General features: G+C 48.6%; 1 protein-coding gene across 21 annotated transcripts in view; it reads left to right on the forward strand.

Annotated features, from left to right (window-relative positions):
• ZNF618 (zinc finger protein 618) overlaps positions 1 to 22,565 on the forward strand; it is a 184,133-nt gene that overhangs the window by 130,104 nt on the left and 31,464 nt on the right. For 9 of the 21 annotated variants that reach the window (XM_072842457.1, XM_072842461.1, XM_072842458.1 and 6 more), the window contains exons 4-11: positions 2,895 to 2,972; positions 3,090 to 3,206; positions 3,537 to 3,575; positions 8,511 to 8,600; positions 9,499 to 9,534; positions 9,627 to 9,704; positions 16,299 to 16,358; positions 16,904 to 16,993. In XM_072842457.1, coding sequence (XP_072698558.1) covers positions 2,895 to 2,972; positions 3,090 to 3,206; positions 3,537 to 3,575; positions 8,511 to 8,600; positions 9,499 to 9,534; positions 9,627 to 9,704; positions 16,299 to 16,358; positions 16,904 to 16,993 — 588 coding nt within the window. The remainder of the gene's footprint in view (positions 1 to 2,894; positions 2,973 to 3,089; positions 3,207 to 3,536; positions 3,576 to 8,510; positions 8,601 to 9,498; positions 9,535 to 9,626; positions 9,705 to 16,298; positions 16,359 to 16,903; positions 16,994 to 22,565) is intronic. The other 12 variants (XM_072842463.1, XM_072842476.1, XM_072842477.1 and 9 more) reach the window with 6 other exon arrangements.

Here is a 22,565-nt window from a genome sequence, read left to right on the forward strand (position 1 = left end):
AGCCTGAGGCATGAATGTTTCCATGACTTGTCCTGGGCCCTTGACTGCTTAGACGGTGAGGCAGGGTTTGGAGCCAGATGTGCTGACACCACCGCACCCCGGGGCTGCCACCCTGGCGTGCTCTCCCCACGCCCCTGCCCCCAGCTACCTGCGTGTCCAGCTCCTCTGCACACAGAGCACCTGAAGCCTGGGGCCTTAGGGTGAGTGGGCGTGAGGAGGCAGGCAGGACCTTGGACTCCGTCCCGAGACTCCATACCCTGAGCCAGGGCCCCCACTCTGCCCTGGGGAGCCAGCAGAGGGCACAAGGCTGACTATCATGCCCCCCTGTGACTCTCTGTGTGGGTTGAGATCCGTGAGCAAGGCTTCAGGGATCATCTGCTCGCTCTGTGGGTTGAGGGCAGATCCCGCAGACCCGGTGGGGACCTGACCTGCTTATAAACTGGATCACGGGGCAGGCAAGCGGGGGACCCATGCAGCCTGCAGTTATGCACCTTGAGAAGGTCCTTAGCTCATTTTTTTTATTTTTTTTTTATTTTTTATTTTTTTTGGTCCTTAGCTCATTGATGGCGGTTGGAGAAACAGAGGCCCAGGTCCGTGGCAGAGAGGGGCGGGGCTGGGGCCCCGAGGCTTCCATCTGGAAATGGGTCGGAGCTGAACCAGTGCTGCTTGTCACAGGCTGTGGCCTCAGGCTTCTGGGGAGAGAGTCCACCTTCCCGGGCGCCCTCCCCTCCGTCCACCCCTTTCTCTGGCCTCTCCTGCCTTTGCTCCCCCCGACTTCCGCCCCTAGCTGTGGCCGTGTCAGGGGCCTGCACGGTGCCCGCCAGGTTCTGCACTTCACTGTCGTGACCCCGTCACCCTGCCCGTCCCCTTGCCTAGTGGCCTGTCTACTTCCTGTCAGACGGAGGGCGGCGATCGCTCATGGACTTGCCCTTGGTTGGGCTTCGGTGCCAGGCACCGTGGAGATGCTCCATAAATTCTCCGTCGGTTGAAGGCGAATTGGCAGAAACCGTTGAAGAGTGGGAAGAGGCACAGGAAAGGGGTCGGGGTCACTGTGCCTGGGTGACAGATGAGTAGGGCAGCGGGACACTGTGAATTTATCAAGCCCCCGTTGTGTGCCAACCACGGGGCTAAAGGCAAAAGAAATGCACAGTCTGAGCTTTGCCCTCCCCGTGTTTATATTTTCCTCTGTGAGGCGAGGGTAGCACACATAAAACTCCTGGCCAGCAGCCTGCTGGGCTCCACGCTGGTGTTGGGATGACAGTGTCTGCTTTATGACCCACAGCGGTCAGGTTGTGGCAAGGCCACCTGTGTGGCGGCCGGCTCAGATGATGTGCCTTGTTAACCCTGCCCTCGGTCCCACGAGGCGTAGGAGTCGTCATCCTGTGCTACGGGTGAGGCTGCCGAGGCTCGGACCAGCAAGGGGAGGTGCCTGAGGTCAGCCGGGGGCAGTGGCGGGGCTAAGCTCATAGACTCCAAGGTCAGTGCTCCTCAGACTTCATCAGAAGCCTGGAGCTTGCACCCAGGAAACAGGCCTCTGCCCCCCTACCCCCAGGCGAGGCTGAAGGCGGGAATAGCTGGCGATGCCCACACTCACTGAGCACCTGGGCGGGTGGCAGGAGCCCTGCTCATGCTTCGTTCAGCCTTCCCGTGGATGCTGTTGTGTTATCCAGATCTTTCCCATAAGGAAACTGAGGCCCAGCCAGTAAATGGTAGAGCGGAGATCCCCTCCCAGGTCTGTCTTGCTCTTGCTCTCAAACCAGTAGTTCCCCTACCTGGTTGCTGGGCATCGGAATCACCTGAGGATCCCTTTGGAAAAGGCCGATTCCTAGGCCCCAGCCGCAGCCATTCCAGGCGTGGGGCCAGGGCCTCTGTATTGGCGTGAGCTTCTAGGCCGTTCTGTTGGGAAGGATGCAGCCCTGGTGGTAGTGGGCCCATGTGAGGGATGAGCTGGCCTCCGCCTGGGACCCCTGCCAGGCCGGGTCTGATGGCCTGTGCCTGACTTCCTGCCGTGAGCCTTCCTTCCGTGTGTGCTGTGCATGGGCGGGCTCCGCCCTGACCTGAGATGTCTAGTGGGAACTCCACGATTTCAGTCCCAGCTCCTGGGAGAAGGGTCTGCAGAGGACTGGAGGAGCCGGGCGGTTACACTGTGGTGCTGTCTGCATGGCTGAGAGAACAGGAAAGCTTCTCAGCAGACTGGGGCGGGGGCGGGGGGGGGGGGGAGGCGGGGGGGCAGTGCTTTCCTTGAAAGGCTCATCTCTGATAGAGCTGGGCACTTCCTAGGGGGGATATAGGGCCATGCTTGTGAGGCAGGTGCTTATTACCCCATTTGACAGATGAGCAGACTGAGGCTTAATGTGTCTAAGGGAGTCACATAGGGCGTGATGCTGGTAAGTGGCAGAACAGGGACAGGGATCAGATCCATCTGATGCGAGAGCCCTCCTTACCTCTGTCCTGTCCTGGCAAGGAGGAGACGTAGAAGTTACTGGAATGCATGTTGATTTCCTCATGGATACAGTTTATTCCTTATTTTGGAAGAGCACTTTTACGTTCCTTTTTCCTCTCAAGGAATAAGTGTAAGAAAGAGTCGCCTTCTCCGTCTTGCAGTTTCGGAAATTGAGGCCCAGAGATGGGAAGTGACTCGCCTGAGGTCACTTTAGAGAGTTGGGGCCAAAACTTGGACCTAGATCCCCGTGCTCCTGACTCCCAGCTCAGGGCTGTGTCTGCTGGTCCTCGCTGCCTCTCTCCTTGCTGGGGGCGAGACCGCCCCCTGGATGACCCCTGGGCCCTTGTCATGGAGTTCCTGACACTTGGGGGCATCGCTGCGGGTCCTGGGACCTCACTGTTGGCACGTGCTGGGTACTGCCTGACCTGTCCCCTCCTTTCCTGTGTTCTAGGATCCTATGAGTGTGGAATCTGTGGCAAGAAGTACAAGTATTACAACTGTTTCCAGACCCACGTACGGGCACACCGAGGTGAGTGGCGTCCCTGGGGCAGAGCTGAGGGCCGCAGTGCCCCATTCTCTGCCAGCTTGTGGATGACCCCAGGGCCCCCCACCCCCCAGAGCTCCGGTCCTCTCCCCCTTTCTGCAGTAGGATGGAGACCCAGGCAGAGAGAAGAGGCCTGCTTAACTTGGGAGAGCACACAGGGGCTGGCAGGAGGACGTGCACCAGGCTTCTGCCCCCCACACGGGCCCACTTCCTCCCAGGGTACATCAGAGCCACCTGGTGTGGGCGGCCCCTGCAGGGAAGGTGCTCACCTGTCATCTTGTGTGCACCTCGTGGTAGCCCCGGGAGTGGGAGCGGGGCGCTGTCTCTCTTCTGAAGATGGGGAGGCTAAGGGGACAGATGGTGCCTGGGAGGAAGGGCGATGGGTCGGGGCCGGCAGCAGGGGCCCTCGGGGAAAGGCTGTGAGGCTGTGTGCAGCGGGCACGTGGTGGTGGGCTCCCCACCTGCCCCCCGCCTGCCCCCCGCTCCTTGGCGCCGGCCCAGCCACGGGTCCAGCCCGCTCACTTCCTTCTCATTTTCTCTCTCTCGCAGACACCGAAGCCACCTCAGGGGAGGGCGCCTCCCAAGGCAGTGAGTATTTTTCCCTTGCTCTTGTCGCCCTCAGGACTGCCCCAGAGGGCTTGTGGGAGACACTTTGCTGTGGCTCAGGCTTTGGGGCCAGAGGGTCTTTATGTAATTGTAGCGTGGTACCTCAGAGCAGCCTTTCCCAAAGTGTGTCGGTGGCACACATCCTGGGGAGCTGGCAGGTGCTCTGTCGGTGGCGGGACCTCTGGCCAGGTAGCCCCGGGAAGCCTCGAGTTCTGCTGAGTCCCCAGGTTTCCCTGTGGTGGACTTCTCAGGGCCCTTCCCTGGCAAACCCAGTGCGTGCATCTTGACTCCCACTCATGGTTGGATCTGGGGCCTCGTAGCTGATGTTTGGGAAATGCTGCTTCCGAGAGGTCTCTCGTGGGCACCCCTGGGCGCTCATCTCTGGGCGCGCTACCCCAGCGCCTGCGCCACACAGGGCCTTACCATCTGAGGACACTGTTTTGCTGTTCACGTGGCCTGCTTGCCCTGCCCCCAGAGCTAAACCCGCGGGCCTCCGAGGCAGCCAGATGGGCGGAGGCTGGGATAGAAACTCTCCCCGCCCAACCTCTGGAACCGGAGCTCCAGAACCGAGCCGTTCCACTCCCAGGTGTATCCCCAACAGAACCGTGTGCGCATGTCCACCGAAAGATGGAAACCAGGATATTCGTTTATTTCATTTTTCAAAAAGGGTTTCATTTATTTGAGAGAGAGGGAGAGCAGGAGCAAGGGGGAAGGGGCAGAGAGAAGCGGACTCCCTGCTCAGCAGGGAGCCAGAAGCCCATCGCAGGGCTCCATCCCAGGACCCTGAGATCATGACCTGAACCGAAGGCAGATGCCCAGCCGACTGAGCCACCCGGGAGCCCCGGGTACTAGGATACTCTTAGCAGCCCTGTTTGTGACAGCCCCAAACTGGCAACCACCCGAGTGCCCAGCGCTAGGCGAATGAATGGACAGATGGGTCGTGTGTTCATGTGAAGCAGTTTGGAGGAATGACGTAGGGCTGCCCCCAGGAACGTGGATTACCCACAAACAGAACGTTAGCAGAAGCCCGACGCGGGAGCCCCTCCTCTGAGATCTGCGTACAGGAAGTATGAAATCGGGGAAGGGATTCCTGCTGGAGGAAATCGTGGCTCCCCTTGGGAAGGGGTGTCTGGGTGCGGATGACACAGGTGATTTTGGTTTATGAAAACCGAAGGAGCTGAACAGTTCTCTGCATCGGGGCCAGCAGAACGCTTTTATAGGGCCCAGATAGCAAATACTTGAGACCCTGTAGGGCAGATTCTTCGTCCCCTCCACCCAGCACTGCTCAGTAGCACGAACCCAGCCAGAGGCGTGATACGGAAATGAATTTTTCACCAAAGCAGACAGTGGGCAGGCCATCGTTTGTCAACCCCTGTTCCTCCTGCCATAAAAGGTTTTTAAAAATAGTAAACGTGACTCCCACCCCCACCACCAAAAACGTCCAAGACAAAGCAGGTTGAGGAGGTGTGTGGGATAAAGCAGGGCCTTAATTGCACTTGGTCCTAAAAGCATTTCTTCTGAGGTCCTTGCCCAGCCACTCTCATTGGGGTCGCACGTCACGCAAGAGGCAGGCAGGTCCGAGGCTGAGCCTCTGCTTTCTAGACATTTGGAGGCTTAGGTAGGCCAGTCCCCTGCCAGTGGACTGTGGCTAGGAAGCCGTACTGGCCTGTCCCTCCTCTCAGGCCCTGCCCCAGCCTGGCCCCTGCCTCCCATCCCCTGCGGAGGCTTCCTCCTCTTCCGGCTCCCATGGTCTGCCTGTGGTCAGCCACACATTTAAAGATCTTCTCTGTTGATCTTTCCTTCCTTGGCTATTCTGGGCTCCTGGCCTCTCCGGCTGCCCCTCAATGATCCATTGTGTTCCCTCTGGCTTCCACAGTTCCCAGAGTCCCACTGGCTGTTGAAGACTCTGTAGCTGGGGGTATTTATAGTCTTTCCATCACTTTCGCTTTCCTCCCCAGGGAGTTTTCTCCCCACGGCCACTGTGCCTTAGTTTATTTTCAGCCCTGCACACCCCGACCCCGACCCAAGCCTGCAGTGCCTGCGCAGAAAGCCGGGCGTCCTCACACACCAGCCTCGGGGCAGGAGCCTGACCATGGAGCTCCGGAGCCAAGAGCACTGTGTCGAGAATACCAAGTCCAGCCTACCCATTTTGCAGATGAGGACACTGAGTCCCAGAGAGAACTCACTGCAACCTGTTAGTGGTGGAGGTGGGCATAGAAACCAGGCCTCACACCTTCTAGTCCAGGGCTCTTCCATTTAGTTGTTAGAAAAACTGTACAGTCAGAAATGGAGGCATATACCCACTCACCCAGCTCTTGGCTAAGAAAATAAAAGATTAACTCCTTGTCCAGTTCTCTTGCTGCTGTCCCATCGATTCCCTTTCCAACACAACGTTAGGTAACATTTACCAAGTATTTGCTGTCCGTTAGGCATTGTGCTTGCTCCTCCTTTATTACAAGTCTGGGTGGGAGATGAAGAAACTGTCATCCCCATTTTGCAGATGAGAACACCAGGGGGGTAGAGGTGAGGGAGTGTGTCCTGCGTTAGTCACGCTGGAGGGTGGCCGAGCCGGGTTGGGGTCAGGCAGTCTGACTGCAGAACCCCTCTCCCCAGGTGGATTCGCAGTGCCATTCCTGGGCTCTCGTGGAGGTTCTGAAAACGTGGTTTCACTGACAGAAAACCATTTTGCCTTTCTTCCTTCGGCGAGAACTCCTTGCTCTAATCTATGCTGCCTTGGGTGGGTCCAGGAGTGTGGTCCCCACCTGCACTGAGAAGAAGTAGTGGATTCAGCAGAGCTTCTCAGTGGGAGAGAGCTGGGAGTTCTCGATTTATTGGAAGTGGTGGGAGGACTGTGTGAGCAGAGGTGAGGTGTGCTGCCAGCAGCTGTGGAGGGCGACCGGCACTGGCGAGTGGGGGAGAGGGATTTCAGGGACCGGGCTCCGTCTGGAACCAGACCCTGGATGGCCTTGACTTCTTCACCTGTGTTGCCTGGTATCTAGCACCGAGAGAGACAATTATGGTCCAGATGGGACACGATGGGGCGATGGATGGGGGTGAGGGGGAGGTTATTGTCTGGACTGGATTGAAGCTTGAGCCACACTTGGAATCCTACAATGGCCAGCCTGGGAGAGGCCCCGGCAATCCGCTCATTACCACCCACCTGTTCCCTCCAGTTAGGGGGAAGAGAAGGGAAGGTGAATCCCGAGGTGGGGTGAGCACTTGCTGGCAGTCTGGGTGAGATAGAGCAGGACCAGGTCTCTCCTTGTCCACGCCCCACTGCCTTCCACCACCACTGCCCGCCTGGTTCAGGTGTGAGCGTGGAGATGGTAGGCCGTGGTGGGATGGATGGTGGCATGCCTGGTCCCCAGACCCTCCGAATGACTGTGTGTGCCTTGCTTGGGGACCAGTTAGTCTCTGTGGCCCTGGCATCTGCCAGGGTACTTTGAGAGACTGCAGGTGCAGTGGAAGCGGTGGGGGCAGAGGCAAGGAGATGGCTGGTGTCATCTGTGCCCCCAAGTTCAGCTAAGCAGGGGCCAGAAACCTTCCCAGAGAATCGCCTGGCCTTGCGGCCTCGGGATGGAGGGAGTCTCATCACATCCTGTATTTGAGTGCTGGGGACCAGAAGGGCCAGAAGGCTGGTGCCTGAGTCAGGAGAGGAAGGTGTTTTATGCAGACAGGAGGGCCATGTGCCCTCTCTTAGCTACGGCTTGGAGTTAAGTGAATATCGGAATCTTAGCCAAGACTCCTTATCCTAATGCACAGCCTTGGGCAAGCCACTCAGTGTCCCTGTGCTGGGCCGTATTAGGAAGACGGGGCAGACGGGCCATCCCTAGATCTGCCCAAGGGATACACACAGGGGGTCCATGCTGGTGCGTGGTGAGAGCCATGTCCTGCATGAGTCCAGCCTCGGAATTTGGATAGAGGGATCGTCCACACTCTGGCCCTCTATTCATCATCTATTGCCTTTAACACATTTCCCCAGAACTGAATGACTTAAACCAACATTGGTTATCTCGGCTTGTGTGGTCAGAACTTGGACGTGGCTTCACTGGAACCTTTGGCTGGGGGTCTCCAGGCAGGGGACGTGTTGGTCAGGCTGCGGTCTCTCCTCTCAAGGCTCGGCCGGGGAAGGAGCTGCTTCCATGCTCACTCAGTCACGTGGCTGTTAGGATGGGTGCTTCCCAGGCTGTGGGGCCGAGGGCCTCCGTGCCCACTGGCTGTGCACCAGTGGCTGCCATATGGCGCGCTCCGTGGGGCAGCTCATGTGAGCGAGACGAGAGTCACGATCTTTTGTAACCTACTCTCAGAAGTGACATCCCATCGCTTTCTCGCATTCTCTTCCCTTAGGAGTAAGTCGGTAGATCCTGCTCAGGGTCAAGGGGAGGGGATTGCACGGGACGTGAACGCCGGAAGGCCAGGGTTATTGGGAAGCTGCCCATCACAGGCCCTCGTAGCTGTGTGGCTTGGGACAGGTCTCTCCTGATCCTCAGTCTTCATGTGTGTTAAATGGGTTACTACTTTGTGTTCGGTCACAAGGACTAACGGAGGAAAGGCAGAGGAAGGGCCTGGCCTGGCACCTCGCACGTGCGGTGCCCAGGAAGCAGTAGCTTCGGTGATAGTTACTCTCCTGTAACCTCAAGAGAGGAGGTGGGGCCGGGCCCTTAGGGGCTTGGCTCACTAGGAGTGGGACTGGGGGTTGGTTTGAAAGTTGCTTCGAGGCTCTCCTAGCTCCCTGGTGTAGAAAAAGCCTAATACTCCCAGGACCGATTGTCCATGGGTCACCAGTTGGGGCCAGTGTGGGATAGTCCCGTGTTTGGTTCCTGAGGCAGACGAGCTGCCCTCCCCCTCAAGAAACCCCACCCCCACCCCAAGTGACGAAAGTCTCAGTAACTACATGTGTCTTTGCATCCCCTGCAGACAATTTCAGGTACACGTGTGACATCTGTGGGAAGAAGTACAAGTACTACAGCTGTTTCCAGGAACACCGAGACCTACACGCCGTGGATGGTGAGTTAGGTCCCTCACTTGTAGCAAGTAGAGTCACGTGAGGAGTGGCACCTGCAACCCTTCACCCCTGCGCCCGGCCAGGGCCACTCATCTGCCCCCTCCATCCAGGTGTCCTCTCTCTCCTCCCACCCCTGAGGAAGGTCAGGTGGCAGTCAGACCATGAGGGGAGTGGTCGACCCTTGAGGATTTGGGGAGAGAGAAGGTCCCCATACATACTGCGGGTTAGGGTAACCCAAGTGAAATTGCCATTTTTTTGTAGGTCAGTCCGTCGAATTTTAGCAATTTCATGTCAATGCATTTTACAATTTCATACCGAGTAGTCACATGCTCTGATGAAATTAAACCAGTTTTTTAAGATGAATGATGGTATTTTAGTGTCTTGGGTTATATTGTTAGAAATTAGAACAATAAATTTAGGTAATTTATTTTTAGAATCTCAATCCAGAAATAGGGTCTTGAACCTGGAAGAGATGGAGGGGGCTCCCTCTCTAGCCCCACACCCTGGCCCGTCGCAGGTTGTGACAACCAAGCCCCCGCTACCCATTGTCACTGGCTTGTCCTCTTTTTGTCCTCCTGGTCTCTTCCTCTTGTTCCCCTGCCCTGGGCCCTCGAGTGGCTGTCAGCGATCCAGAAACAGGCAGGGCAGATAGCGTCTGCCCACCTCCGGGTTGGGCCATGGGGAGGATGGGGAGGATGACGAACGGAGGCACAGGCTGCATCCTGATTGGGATATGCCCTCCTGTGGCCCCTGGTTTTCTGGGGCGCTCATGTTGGCCAAGAGGGCTCTCCTGGGTCCCGGAGGCTGGGAGTGCTGGGCAGAGGCAGCTGTGGGCAGGGACTAACGGGGCTCCTGTTTGCTTCCTTCCTTCTGCGGCTGCTGCCTCCCGCCCGGGCGCAGTGTTTAGTGTGGAAGGGGCCCCTGAGAATCGGGCAGGTAAGTCCTTGGTGACTGCCCACCTCCCTGTCCCCGGCTGGGCTCCCAAGACCCAGTAACCAGGGCTCTAAGGGCTGTGTGTTCTCCCACAGACCCCTTCGACCAAGGTGTTGTGGCCACTGACGAGGTGAAGGAGGAACCCCCGGAACCATTCCAGAAAATCGGGCCAAGTATGCGGGCCTCTCTCTAGGGCTGGGCTGGGCTGGAGGGTGGCGGCTTGCCATTGGAAGGGGGTGGCTTCCACTCATCCCACAAACAGGGTTCTGGCCGGTGACCCCTGGATTCCTTATACCTCACTTTGCCCACCTGTGAAATGGGCCAGTCTTAGGAGGTCAGCTTTCGAGGAGGAGCAGAAGAGCACAGGGTCAAGGTCAGGGCAGTGGATGTAGCACATGCTTGGTGCCCTGGTAGTCTGTTAGCCGTCCTGAGCCTCGGCTCCTCAGCTGTCAATGAGGACTACATTTCCCCAAAGGTTTGTTGGGGGATTAAATGAGATCATGAATGTAAATCACCTGTTAGCACAGTGCCTGGTACATAATAGGTGCTCGGAAAATAAATGCTTATTGTCATCTGCAATTGAAGGGGTTCATCAGCACATGAAGCCGTCCAGGGGAGCCACGTGCTGACACTCTGTCCTTGTCCCATTAAACTCCTGCAGGCAGGAGCCACACCTGCTTGCTCCCTACCTGTTCTCAGCACACTTGTGTTGAATGTGGTGAGAACACAGCAGTGGCTGGGGTGGTTGTGGCCCTGCCCTTGGGTACTTCACACAGGGAGGGGACAGTAGGTCAGCACAGCATAACCTGAAACACAGGGAGCCATGGGGGCCGGGGAGGCACCTGACCAACCTTGGGAGTCAGGGAGGCTTCTGCGCTGGGGCCCAGGGTGGGGCATGAGCTCTTGCTTCCTAGGGTGGAGGTGGGAGAGACAGTGCTTGTTCTAGGGAGTTGAAAGGCAAATCAGGGTCTGAGTTCAGATCTTAGAGAGCCTTGAATGCCAGAGGAAGGCATCTTGACTTCACTCTGAGAGAAATGAGCTAGAGAATTTACCAAGTGGGGAAGGGATTTGCTCAGATTGACATTTTAGGAGGACCATTTTGGCTGATTCTAGAAGAATGGATGGGGTGGAGTCGGCCCCTGAGAGGTGCTAGTCCAGGTCTTGGGGGACTCACATTCCCCCTCCACGCTTACCACACAAGAAAAGACCTTTGTTGACTCTCATTACAATAAGGATTTAAGGCAGCTTGCAAAAATATCACACAGACACTGAATGAAGGCGTGAGGAAATCTCAGGGCAGGAAAACGGAGAGGTTCAAAGAGCCAGCTGGAGATGCTCCTTGGGGCGGAGCTTGACCCTGATGTTTGGAAGGCATTGACTGGGTCGTCATCCTACCCCACCGCCCCCTTCCTTTTACTCCCTCTCTCCTCTTTCGTGGGAGAGGGTGATTTGTTGGTTTCTTTGAAATCTGAAGCACTCTGGAACTGGAACAGGATCTGGGAAGTGGCTAGCACAGTGCTCATCATGTGTTTACTCTGCATATGACCTGTTTCCTCTCTATAAAAAAAAAAAAAATGAAGTTCTCAATACTAAGACTGCTAAGAGTTAAACTGTGGGGAAACCCACATGTGAACCAGACATGTTCTATGATGGACAGTCGCAGACAGACACGGGACGGGGACAGCAGAATCTGCGGCCTGCCGTCTTAGTACCACCTGCCCCAGGATAGTACTGCCCTTCCATCTATAACATCATAATTATGAAACTAGAATTAGAATCAGGTGCAGGTTTGAATGCTGACATCATCAGTTCACTGTTTACTTACCTCCTTCTGAGTGTCCTTTGATTCATCCGTAAGTTGGGGACAAGAACATCTCTCTGCTCTGTAAGTTCACTGGAGGATGTGTGCTGGAAGGACTAGCCCAGCCCCTGGCTTGTATTCAGGGTCTAACAAATGAGTGAGCCAAGAGATGGCCAAGAGTGGGAGCTTTAGAGCGTCTCATCTCTGAACCCCAGCTCTACACTTACTACCTGTATGACGCCCTACATGCTTTATAACCTCCCTAATCCACAGTTTTCTTAACTCAAGAATCGGGTGATGACAAGAAAACTCCCCTCTCAGGATTGTCATGGAGATTGGATGAAGTCATGTTTGCAAAGGAGTCAGTGTAGTCCTTAACACATGCATGGAAGGCATTAAATAAGTGGTACCTATTGCCCAGGAAAGTACAGAACTAGATGAAACTTGTTCTGTGTATCGGTAACTAAGTCGTGCAGATAACCAGAGGTAGGACCTGGGAGGAATTGACCCACACCATAAGCAGTTGGGAATTATATTGAGAAAACGGAACTGGGTTTGGCTCCCTGCATGTTCCCAGCTTGACATTATGGAACTGAGATTGCTAAAATAGTGTGAGCATCTCCTGTTACCACTCAGGAGCTGCCTTATGAGATAAGAATGCTACGTCTTGGGTTTCAGCCAGGCCAAGGTCACAGAACCCTAAAAATGACAAAGTATAGAGTTAAGAGGAGCCATGGGAGGCACAGAGCCCCAAGAAGGGACTTTGCCACACGTTGAGCTTTGTGGATCTCGGAAGAGGAAAAAACCCAGGAGCAGTGCATGCTGGGAAGTGTACCTTCCATATCCACGTCATCTGAGCAAATTGAAGAATTGGGTACTTAGGGAGAAGGAAGCTGGAGCCATGATAGCAAAGGAATCCTTCTAGAAGGAGAGAGTTGGCCACAGGGGTCCTGCATATCAGCTTGCTCTCCAGCTGCAAATCCGAGAATCACTACCGTGGTAGTGGTCTACACTGATAATGGGAGGCCCAAGGACAGGTCACGCTTATCTACTGAAAATGTAAGTGTAGATTCATCTGCAGTTTGATTCTTACATGTGGCTAAGGAAGAGTAACTTGAGAAATTTTTTAAATTAAAGAAAAAATACAAAGCATGAAACTGTAAAAATTCCACATAAGACAGAATTTAGGAGACTCAGAGGGAAAAGCATATGCCTGAAAATGACCTACTACATAATCTAGAAGAAAATTCTGTTTGACAACCACAAGTGAACATAAGAAAATATGACTTATCTTAGGCTGCTTGGACTGTCATAACAAAATACCAGACTGGATGGCACAAACAACTTTATTTTCTCACAGTTCTGGAGGCTGGAAGTCTGAGATCAAAGTGCCAGCCTGGTCAGGTTCTGGTGAGAACCCTCATTGTGGCTTGCAAATGGCCCCCTTCCGTCTGTGCCCTCACATGGTGGGAGACCAGTGCAAACAGGCTTCTCGGTGTCTCTTGTTAGAAGGGCACTGATCCAGATAGGAGGGGCCCACCCTCATGACCCCAACACAACCCAATTACCTCCCACAGGCCCCATCTCCAGACACCCATCCACAGTTGAATTGGGGGGTGGGGCCTCAGTTCAGTCCATAGCATGACTCCTGTGAAAGAGGAGCCTGAATTCTATGGTGACAGAGCAGCAGGATGAAACAAAGAGGCAGAGAAAGGAGTGAAGGACTGCAGAGAAATAGAAAATACAGTTACAGCCTACATTGTGCATCGTAAAGAGCAGAGTTGATCTGCAGAAATGGAACTAATCACAGGCAGGAGAGACCTGAACAGATCAAGATAACAAGGAGAAAACAAGCTGAATATGGAGGCTGGGGAGCCATTTCCAGATACTCCAGATACAAGAGAAAAAACATTTGCTAAACACAGACCCATGTATGCAGACTTAAGGGCTTGTCATATGTCAAAGGATGACAGGGGATTGGGCTATCATCTACCTTAATATAAAGAGACCCATAATTCAGTAGATCTTAGTGACTTTTTAAAACTTAAATATAAAGGAAAATATATGCAGGCATCTAGGCATAAGAAAAGCCAGTTACTAACTGATGGATCCAAGGGGGACTTGCCTCAGGCTCTGTATACTACTAAATGCAAGAAGATAATGAAATACATTTTGGAGGGAAAAGGTTGTAATCTAAGAATTTTATATTTAGACAAATTGTAATTTATAAGTAAAGGGAAAAATGAGGACTTGAAAACACAGTTTTTTCTATGAACCTATCTTCAAAAAAATTCATAGAATACACTCCAGTTGTGAGGAATGAATTCATAGCACAGGAGGACTTACAATGTTAAAACCAGATAAACTAGAAATAACTTTAAAATGTTGTGAATCTCATTATGAAATTGAATGCAAGAGACAAAGTTCATTCTACAGTGTTAAAAATGAATTGTAAGAATACGAGAAGGAAGGAATAGGTGAAGGGTACGGTAGGGTAGGTTAAACCAGGCCTTCCCACGGTGTCGCCCCAAACCAGCAGCAACTTATCAGAAATGTGAATCCTTGGGGCCCCTGGGTGGCTCAGTGGTTGAGCATCTGCCTTTGGCTCAGGTCATGATCCGGGGGTCCTGGGATCAATTCCTGCATCAGGCTCCCCTGAAGGAGCCTGCTTCTCTCTCTGTGTCTCTCATGAATAAATAAATAAAATCTTTAAAAAGGAGAAAAAAAAAGAAAGATGAATTCATAGGCTCCACTCCAGACCCAGGGAATCAGAATCCCTGTGTGGAACCCAGCAATCTGTGATGTAATCGCCTTTCTAGATGATTCTCAAATCTGCTCAAGTTTGAGAAGCACAGTTAAGCTACCTTTCTCAATGGTAATAGACTTGAAAATATAGTTTTCTCCTTATCTGTGACAGACAGATGTACCTTACATGCTGTGTAAAACAAAGGAGAATATTGGAAAATAATGAAATATCAGAGTGGTCGGAAAGACAGAAGATTTCATGCCTCAGACAACTGAAAAGGAAGGAAAGAAACCAGAAAGGGTAGAACATGAAAATAGGAAGAACCAAAACATAAAACAAGTAAAATCAAGTCAATTATAGCAATAAAAGCAAATGGCATGATTTCTTTTATTAGAAGACAAAGGTTCTCTGGTTAATTTGAAATAATGATTTATTAGAGACACACCTAGTTAATTCTTCATCTTTTACTCTTATCTTTCTCAGGGAACTTGCTCTTGCTTCCTTAACTAAATTGAATTCCTTGTTAGGATTTCATAGCACCATAAATGTCTCCTTTAAGAGCACATATTGTGGCTGCAGGTTTAAGTTTGTTTGTGTGATTATTTGGTTTTTCTGTCTCCTTTTCCAGACTGAAAGCTCCTTGACGGCAGGAACCATGACTGCTTTTCCTCAGCATTTTGTGCTGGCATTTACCAAATATCTTTTTATTTTATTTTTATTTTAAAAAGTTTTTAAAAAGATTTTATTTATTTATTCATGAAAGAGAGAGAGGCAGAGACAGGCAGAGGGAGACGCAGGCTCCCTGCGGGGGAGCCCGATATGGGACTTGATCCCGGGACCCTGGGATCACGCCCTAGGCCGAAGGCAAACGCTCAACCACTGAGCCACCTAGGCGTCCCAAAAAAAGAAGGATTGATCACAACATTCAGTCTTTAATAGAGCACATGGACAAATAGGAATATAGGGTTTGAAAAACATAATTAGTACAGCTGGTCTAAGAACTTCAATGGCAAATAGTATATTTTTTTCCAGTGTTCATGAATCAGTTATAAAAGTTACTTATGAAAATGTCCTCTAAGTCAATATTGAGAGAAAAAACATACACAGAATTTAAAAACCACACAGTTGAGAAGAAAAATACTTGTAATACATAGAACAAAATTGTTGATGTCCTTAGTCTACAGAGTTCTTGGCAATTAAAAAAAATATGCCCGTGGAAACATTGGCTGTGAACACAAATGGGAAAGTCACAAAAGAAAAACTGCAGTGAATTAAACATGAAAAATGGTCAGTTTCCTTAAAACTCAAACAAATACAAAATGAAAGTGGCAGTGCAGGATAGTTCCCCCAATAATGCGCATCTTTCTGATTGGGATGAAAATTGGCCCAACTTTTGTTTGTTTTTTTAAAAAGATTTTACTTATTCCTTTGAGAGAGGGAGACAGAGCACAAGCCAGGGAAAAGAGAGGCACAGGGAGAAAGCAGACTCTCCATTGAGGTGGGAACCACCGTGAGACCCAGTCCTAGGACCCCTGGATCATGACCTGAACGGAAGGCAGAAGCTTAACCATCTGAGCAACCCAAACGCCCCTGGTCCAACCTGTTGATATAAGTAATTGGTGCTCTGGTTAACAAAAGCCTTAAAAATGCATACCCTTAGTTTATTCTGAGGAAATAATGAGCCAAGATTATGCACAATAATCTTTATTTTGCAGCATATGAAAAATAATGAGCAAAGGGCCAAACATATCTACAGGGATATAGATCACAGCATTTTTTTTTTTTTTTTTTTTTTTTTTTGTGGTAAGGGAAAAATTTTGAGACGATCTCAAGCATCCCCTGGTGTAGGAGACTGGCTCAGCAGATTTCAAAGTCCAGTGGGAACCGTGCAGCCAATAAATGCAGTAGGGATCAATATTTATTGATTGAGCAAGATGTCCACAAAGTATTGTCGATTGAATACACCAGGTTACAGAGAGGATATGGATCAGGGCCGGTTAATTCAAGGCCCACCGGAGCCAGACAGATGATGTCAGGGAGAGAAGCCTGCTCCGGATGAGATGGGAGTGAGGGGTGGGGCCTGGGGTGGCTGGCAAGGTTGCGCCCTCCACCCTAAGGGGTAGCTGTTCCTCTTTGTTTGGGAATGACAGATGATTGAAATTTCTCTTACTCTTTAAATCTTGTATTTATATTTATCAGTATTTTATAATTTTCCCCCAGTGAACAATATTACATCAGAAATTTTTAAGAAGAAAGAAGTTAGGCAGTGCCAAAAGAGAGGTAAAGATAAAGTCTGGTGGGACCTGAGAGGAAGACGTGACCCCTCCTGCTGGGGGTGGGGGTGCTTGGGGGCGGGGAAGGTCCTGTAGACGAAGGGACCCAAGTGTGGCCATTGCAGAGGGCAGGGCTTGCAAAGGGGCTGAGCGAGAGGTTGGCACGGGGGGGTCAACTCAGATCACCACACATTTCCTGAGCACCAGGGCCTGGGGGTGGTGTGTTGGAGAAACAGCGTGTGCCAGGTACTGTTCTAAGCACTTGACATATGAATTTAATCCTCGCAGCAATCCTAGAAGGTGGTCCTATTACTAACCCCGTTTACGGATAGGAAGACTGAGGCACAGAGAGGTTAAGAGATTTGCCCAAGGTCACACGGCTGGACGTGGAGTAGCTGGGATTTGAACCCAGGCAGTCAGACTTCAGTGGGCTCTTGACTGTAGTTGGTCCCAGGATGGTGGGGGGGTGGGGGGAGTTGGAGGGAGGGAGCATGCTGCTGCTGCTTGATGGGAGCCAGGCGCCCATTCCCACACTTTCCTCTCCTTGGACAGAAACTGGCAATTACACCTGTGAGTTCTGCGGCAAGCAGTACAAGTACTACACACCCTACCAGGAGCACGTGGCCTTACACGCCCCCATCAGTGAGTACCTTCTCTGGTTGGGGGCTGGGGGAGTAGGGGGAGGGGTGGGCGAGCCACAGGCTGAGGCTTGGCCAGGGGAGGGTGAACGCCAAGGTGAGCTTGGCCCGGGCAGTCTCCGGGCGTCCAGGTCTGACCCGGGCCACCTTACCGTCGACTCCGGGTGGGGGCATCACTCCTCCAAGTCCTCCAGTGGTCCTGTCCCCACCTCTAAGCACCTCTGAGTCATGTGGCTCCTAAGAGCCAGTGCCACGTGACACAGCTTCAGTCTGAACCAGTGCATGGCCGAGCCCAGGCTAAGCCCTGGTCACCTAGACAAGACGGTTCCCTCTCTGCCCTCGGTGGTCGAAGGGGTGGGAAGCTGGAAAGGGCACTAAGCCAAGACTCAGAAGCCTTGGGTTTTGATCAGCTGGATTCTGGGGTTGCATGACCTTGGACAGGCCCCATCCTGTTGCTGCCCTCAGTCTCTCCCTTCTCCCTTGGCCTGTAAGGAAACGAGTTCTAAGGGCCCTTCCTGTGGGACACCCCCACCTTCTTTCCATTCTCCTAATATCACTGATGTCTCAGCTTCCCTCCTGCGTGTCAGAGGGGCTCTATTCCAGGGATGTGGGCTAGGAGGATATGAGAGATTTAGGCTAGATCCAACAGAAGATTGGCTTGCCAAGGTTGAAATAGCCCCTGCACTGGCCTTTGGGTCTAGAGATTTATATGCTGATGGGTCCCATGTGGAATTAGGGGCTGGACTTGTCAGCTTCAGATGGTACCCAGGGCTTGGGCTTGAGGACCCTGGGTCTGGTGAGAGTATCCGGAAGGATCTGCACTGACTGCAGGAGAAGTCCTTACAAGTGGAGTCATACAAGGATACTCTTGTGTGTCTGGCTGCTTTCACTCAGCGAAATGTCATTAAGACTCACACACTTTGTTAAAGATACCAGTTCGTTCTTTTTGGCTGCTGAGCAATATTCCATTTTGTGAAAATACCATTGTTTGTTTAGCCATTTACTTGTTTCCTTCAGTTGTTTCCTATTTCAGGCTATTATGAATGAAACAGCTACGAAAGTGTTTGTAGGAGGCTTTTTGAGGGCATATGTTTATTTCTCTTGGGTACTGGGGAATAAAATTGCTAGATCACAGGGGAGAGCGTGTTTAAGCTTTTTAAGAGCTTACAAACCATCTTCCAAAATGGCTCTATAGCATCTTACACTCTGACCAGCCGTTTAGGGGAGTTTTCCTTGCTCCACATGCTTGCCAATGTTTGGAGGCGATGGGCTGTTTAATTCTAGCTATTGCAGTGAATGTGCTGTGGTCATTATGTTAATTAAGCCAGATTTGTTATTTTCTTAATGATTGATGATGTGGAGCACTTTTTTTTTTTTTTTGGAGCACTTTTTCATCTGCATATTGGCCATTTGTATATTTTACTCTAGAGATTGAAGCATTCTGGCCTTTCTGTGTTTGTGGTGTTTGTATTATTAGGTAGTAAGAGTTCTTTATATGTTCTAGATCCAGGTCGTCTGTCAGACACATATGATGCGAATATTTTCTCCCTGTCTTCAGCATGCCCTTTGATTTTCATACAGTATCTTTTGATAAGTGGTTTTTTGTTTTTTGTTTTTTTATAAAGTCTGATCTATTCGTTTTTTCTATGGTTAGTGCTTTCTGGATCCTACCCAGAATGTCTTAGCCACCTCAAGATTGTGAAGCTGTTCTCCTTAATTATCTTTTAGAAGCTTTGTAAGGTTAGCTTTTTTTTTTTTTTTTAAGATTTTATCCATCTATTCATGAGAGACACACAGAGGCAAGGGCAGAGGGAGAAGCAGGCTTCCCACAAGGAGCCCAATGCAGGACTCAAATCCCGGACCCCGGGACCACACCCTGAGTCAAAGGCAGGCAGATGCTCAACTATTGGGTCACCTTTGAATTTAGGTCTGTGATCTTTTCAAGTTAACTTCTGTGAATGGTGAGAGGTAAGGAGTTGAAATTCATTGTATCCCATATGGACATTCGGTTCCATCATTTATTAAAAGGGTTGTCCTTTCCCCATTGCATTGCATCCTTTGCTGAAAATCAGTTGAATATGTAAGTATACGTGAGTTTCTGTTCTGTCAATCTATTTGTCTATGTTTATGCCAATATGGTCTTATTTCCTGGAGTTTTATAGTAAATCTTAAATTCAGGTGCTCTCAGTTTTTCAGCTTTGCCCTTTTTGGGGGGAATATTTGTCAATTTTAGGAACTTTGCTCTTCCATATAAATATTAGGGGAATTTCTGATTTCCACATTCTGCAAAAAATCCAGCTGAGATTCTGTTTACGATTACCCTGAATCTATAGACCAATTTATAGGGAATAGATATCATAAAATACTGGGTTTTCCAATCTATGAATATGGTATATCTCTCCAAGTATTCAGGTCTTTTTCTCTCAGCAGTAGTTTCTATTTTTCACAGTAAAGGTCTTGCACATATTCCATATTCCATAAAATTATCTCTAAATACTTTGTTTCTTGGTATTGTGATTTTTAGTTTTCAATTATTTGTTGCTATTACATAAAAACACAATTTTGTATATTGATTTGTATCCTGAAATTTTGCCAAGTCCACTTACTAGTTCTAATAGCTTTTTTGGGTCATTTTCTTAGGATTTTCCTTGTACATACTGATGTCCTCTACTGATATAGATAGCTCTACTTCTTTCTTTCCAGTGTGTATTTTTTAAAGCATTTTTTTCATTTCACTATAGTGGTTAGGACTCTCTATCTAATACAATGTTGAATAGAAATGAGTGAGTGTTTCTGCCTTTTTCCTAAACATAGGGTTCAGTTTTCATCATTAAGAGTGATCACTTTCATCATTAAGTATTAGCTGAAGTAGGTTTTTATGAATGACCTTTATCAGTTGACGAGGTTAACCTTTTATTTCTAGTTTACTGAAATTTTCTGTCACAAGCCACCGTTTTATGTTTTTTCCTCCACCTATTGAGATGATTCTATGACTTTTATCTTTTGTTCTGATAATATGGTATATTATATGGATTGACTTGTTGTCATTACTCTTAAATAAATTCCCATGCCTATCCTTTGTTAAAACACATTAAAGATACCAGAAAGTCCCAACTACGAAATGAACTGGAGAAACAATGTTGGGTTATTTCCTCTTTGCCTGAGAAGTGACTTTCTTCTTTGAAACTTTTTCTTGGAAAGGCATCTAAATTACTTTAAGACCTAGGGTAATTTGTATAGTGATTTGCTTTCAAGAACATATTTTCTGATCACTTCTATATAAAATTCCCCAAGATTTTACTTAGTTTTTAATATCACTCCCAAAACTGGCTTCTCAGGGCTAGGGAACGAGAGTCCTAGAATAAGCCATGCCCCATGAATATCAGTGGTTTGTGGATGATGGTCATAATCAAGAAAATAAATATTTCTGCTGACTTTTTAAAAATGGTATCAAGGCATATTGTCATACAATAAAATGCCTGTATTTAAAGTGTACAGTTTGATAAACTTTGACCTATGTATACACTCTTGAAAGCATCGCCAGAATTAAAATAACAAACATATCCATCATTCTAAACTTTTTTTGTGTTTTTGTAATCCCTTACTCACCACTTCCCCATCTCCAGGCAAACAGTGATCTGCTTTCTGTATAGATTAGTTTGCATTTTCTAGAATATTGCATATATAGCATCTTACAGTATGTACCCCTTTTTTGTACTTGTGGGGGTCTGGCTTCTTTAACTCACTATGATTGTTTTAAGATTCAACCATGGTTACATATAGCAGTAGTTTATTTCCTTTAATTGATGAATAGGAATATTCCATTGCATAGATACATATACCACAATTTCCTTTATTCACTTATGGATGGACTTTTGGGTTGTTTCTGGTTTGGAGCAAATGCAAATAAAGCTGCTCTGAACATTTGTGTACCAGTCCTTGTATAGGCAGTTGCTTCCATTAATCTTGAGTAAACACCTAGGAGTGGAATAACTAGATCAGAAGATATGTGTGTGTTTAACTTTTAAGAAACAACCAAACTTTTTCAAAGTGGTTATGCCATTTTACATTCCAACCAATAGTGAGCTTTTCTTTTTTTATAATCTAAGTTGGGTATCATGGTAAAACTGGCCTCTTAGAGTGAGTTGGGAGGAGTATTCCCTGAGTGTAGTGTCAATTAGGTTAGATTGATTAATAATGTTCAAATCTCTACCTTTTCAGATAAAAAAAAAATACTCTTGTTCTATCAAGTACTGAGAGACAAGCATTAAAATCTCAACTGTAATTATGGATATGCCGTTTCTCCCCTTAGTCCTGTGAGTTTTTGATTCATGTACTTTGAGACTTTGCTTTTAGGTACACACACTTAGGATCATTATGTCTTGGTGACCCTTTTAAAATTGTTCAGTACCTATATTTTTCTCTTTATTTCTTAATTTCTTTATATAACAGCTAATAGCTGTTATCCTGAAATCTATTTTATCTGATATTAATAAAGCTACTATAGCTTTTTCTTAGGATTAGTTTTTGCACAATAGATTCCTTCTGGTCTTTTTCTTTTAATCTTTCTGTGTCTTTCTATTTGAAGTGTGTGCATACAGTTGGTTCTCACTCTTCTCTCATTTGGTAATCCCTGCCTTTGAAATGAAGTGTTTAATCCAATTATATTTAATATTATTTGTTCATATGGTTGAAATTTTGTATTTTGTCTTCTCTTTTTTCTATTTGTCTCATCTTGTTCATTTTTTCTTTTTCTTGCCTTCTTTGATATTAATCAAGAACTTAAAAAAATTTCCTTTGTTTGGTTTCTAGCCATACTTCTTTTTCTTTAGCAGTTACTCTCTGGTTTATAATATACATGTTTAATGTATTACAATCTACTGTAGATTTAGTTAATAACATCACATATAATGTAAGAACCTTGTAACAGTGCACTCCCTACTCTCCTGTCCTTTGTGTTATTCTTATCATGTATCTCTGTGTACATAAGTTATAAACCCAACAACTATTCTGTTTGCTTCAAACAATTGTTTGTTCATTAAGAAATGAGTAAATGCCTTTTATGTTTTCTGACATATTTACTGCTTCCAGTACTTTCCTTTGCCTTATCTGAATCTGAATTCCATCTATTACCATTTTCTCTTACTCCTTGAAGAACTTCCTTTAACATTTCTTATATTGTAGGCCTGTGGGTGAAAGATTCTCTTCACTGAAGATGTTTTTATTCCACTTGTTCTTTTGATAGATATTTTCTCTGTATATGAAATGCTAGGTTGAGAAATTTTTCCTCCACAATTTAAAAATGTCATTCTTTTATCTTCTGGTTTATGTTTCTGACGAGAAGTCAGAGATCATTCGGATTGTTACTCTATATTTAATGTGTCTTTTTTGTCTGAGTGATTTTAAATATATCTGTGTTACTGTTTTTTAGCAATTTGATTGTGGTGTATAGTTTTCTTTGTGCTTATCCTGTTTGAGGTTCATTGCGTTTCTTGGTTCAGTGTTTTTTTTTTAAGATTTTATTTATTCATGAGAGACATATAGAGAGAGACAGAGACACAGGCAGAGCCAGAAAC

This window comes from Canis lupus, chromosome 10 (genome assembly GCF_048164855.1).
Source record: "Canis lupus baileyi chromosome 10, mCanLup2.hap1, whole genome shotgun sequence".
NCBI lineage: Eukaryota > Metazoa > Chordata > Mammalia > Carnivora > Canidae > Canis > Canis lupus.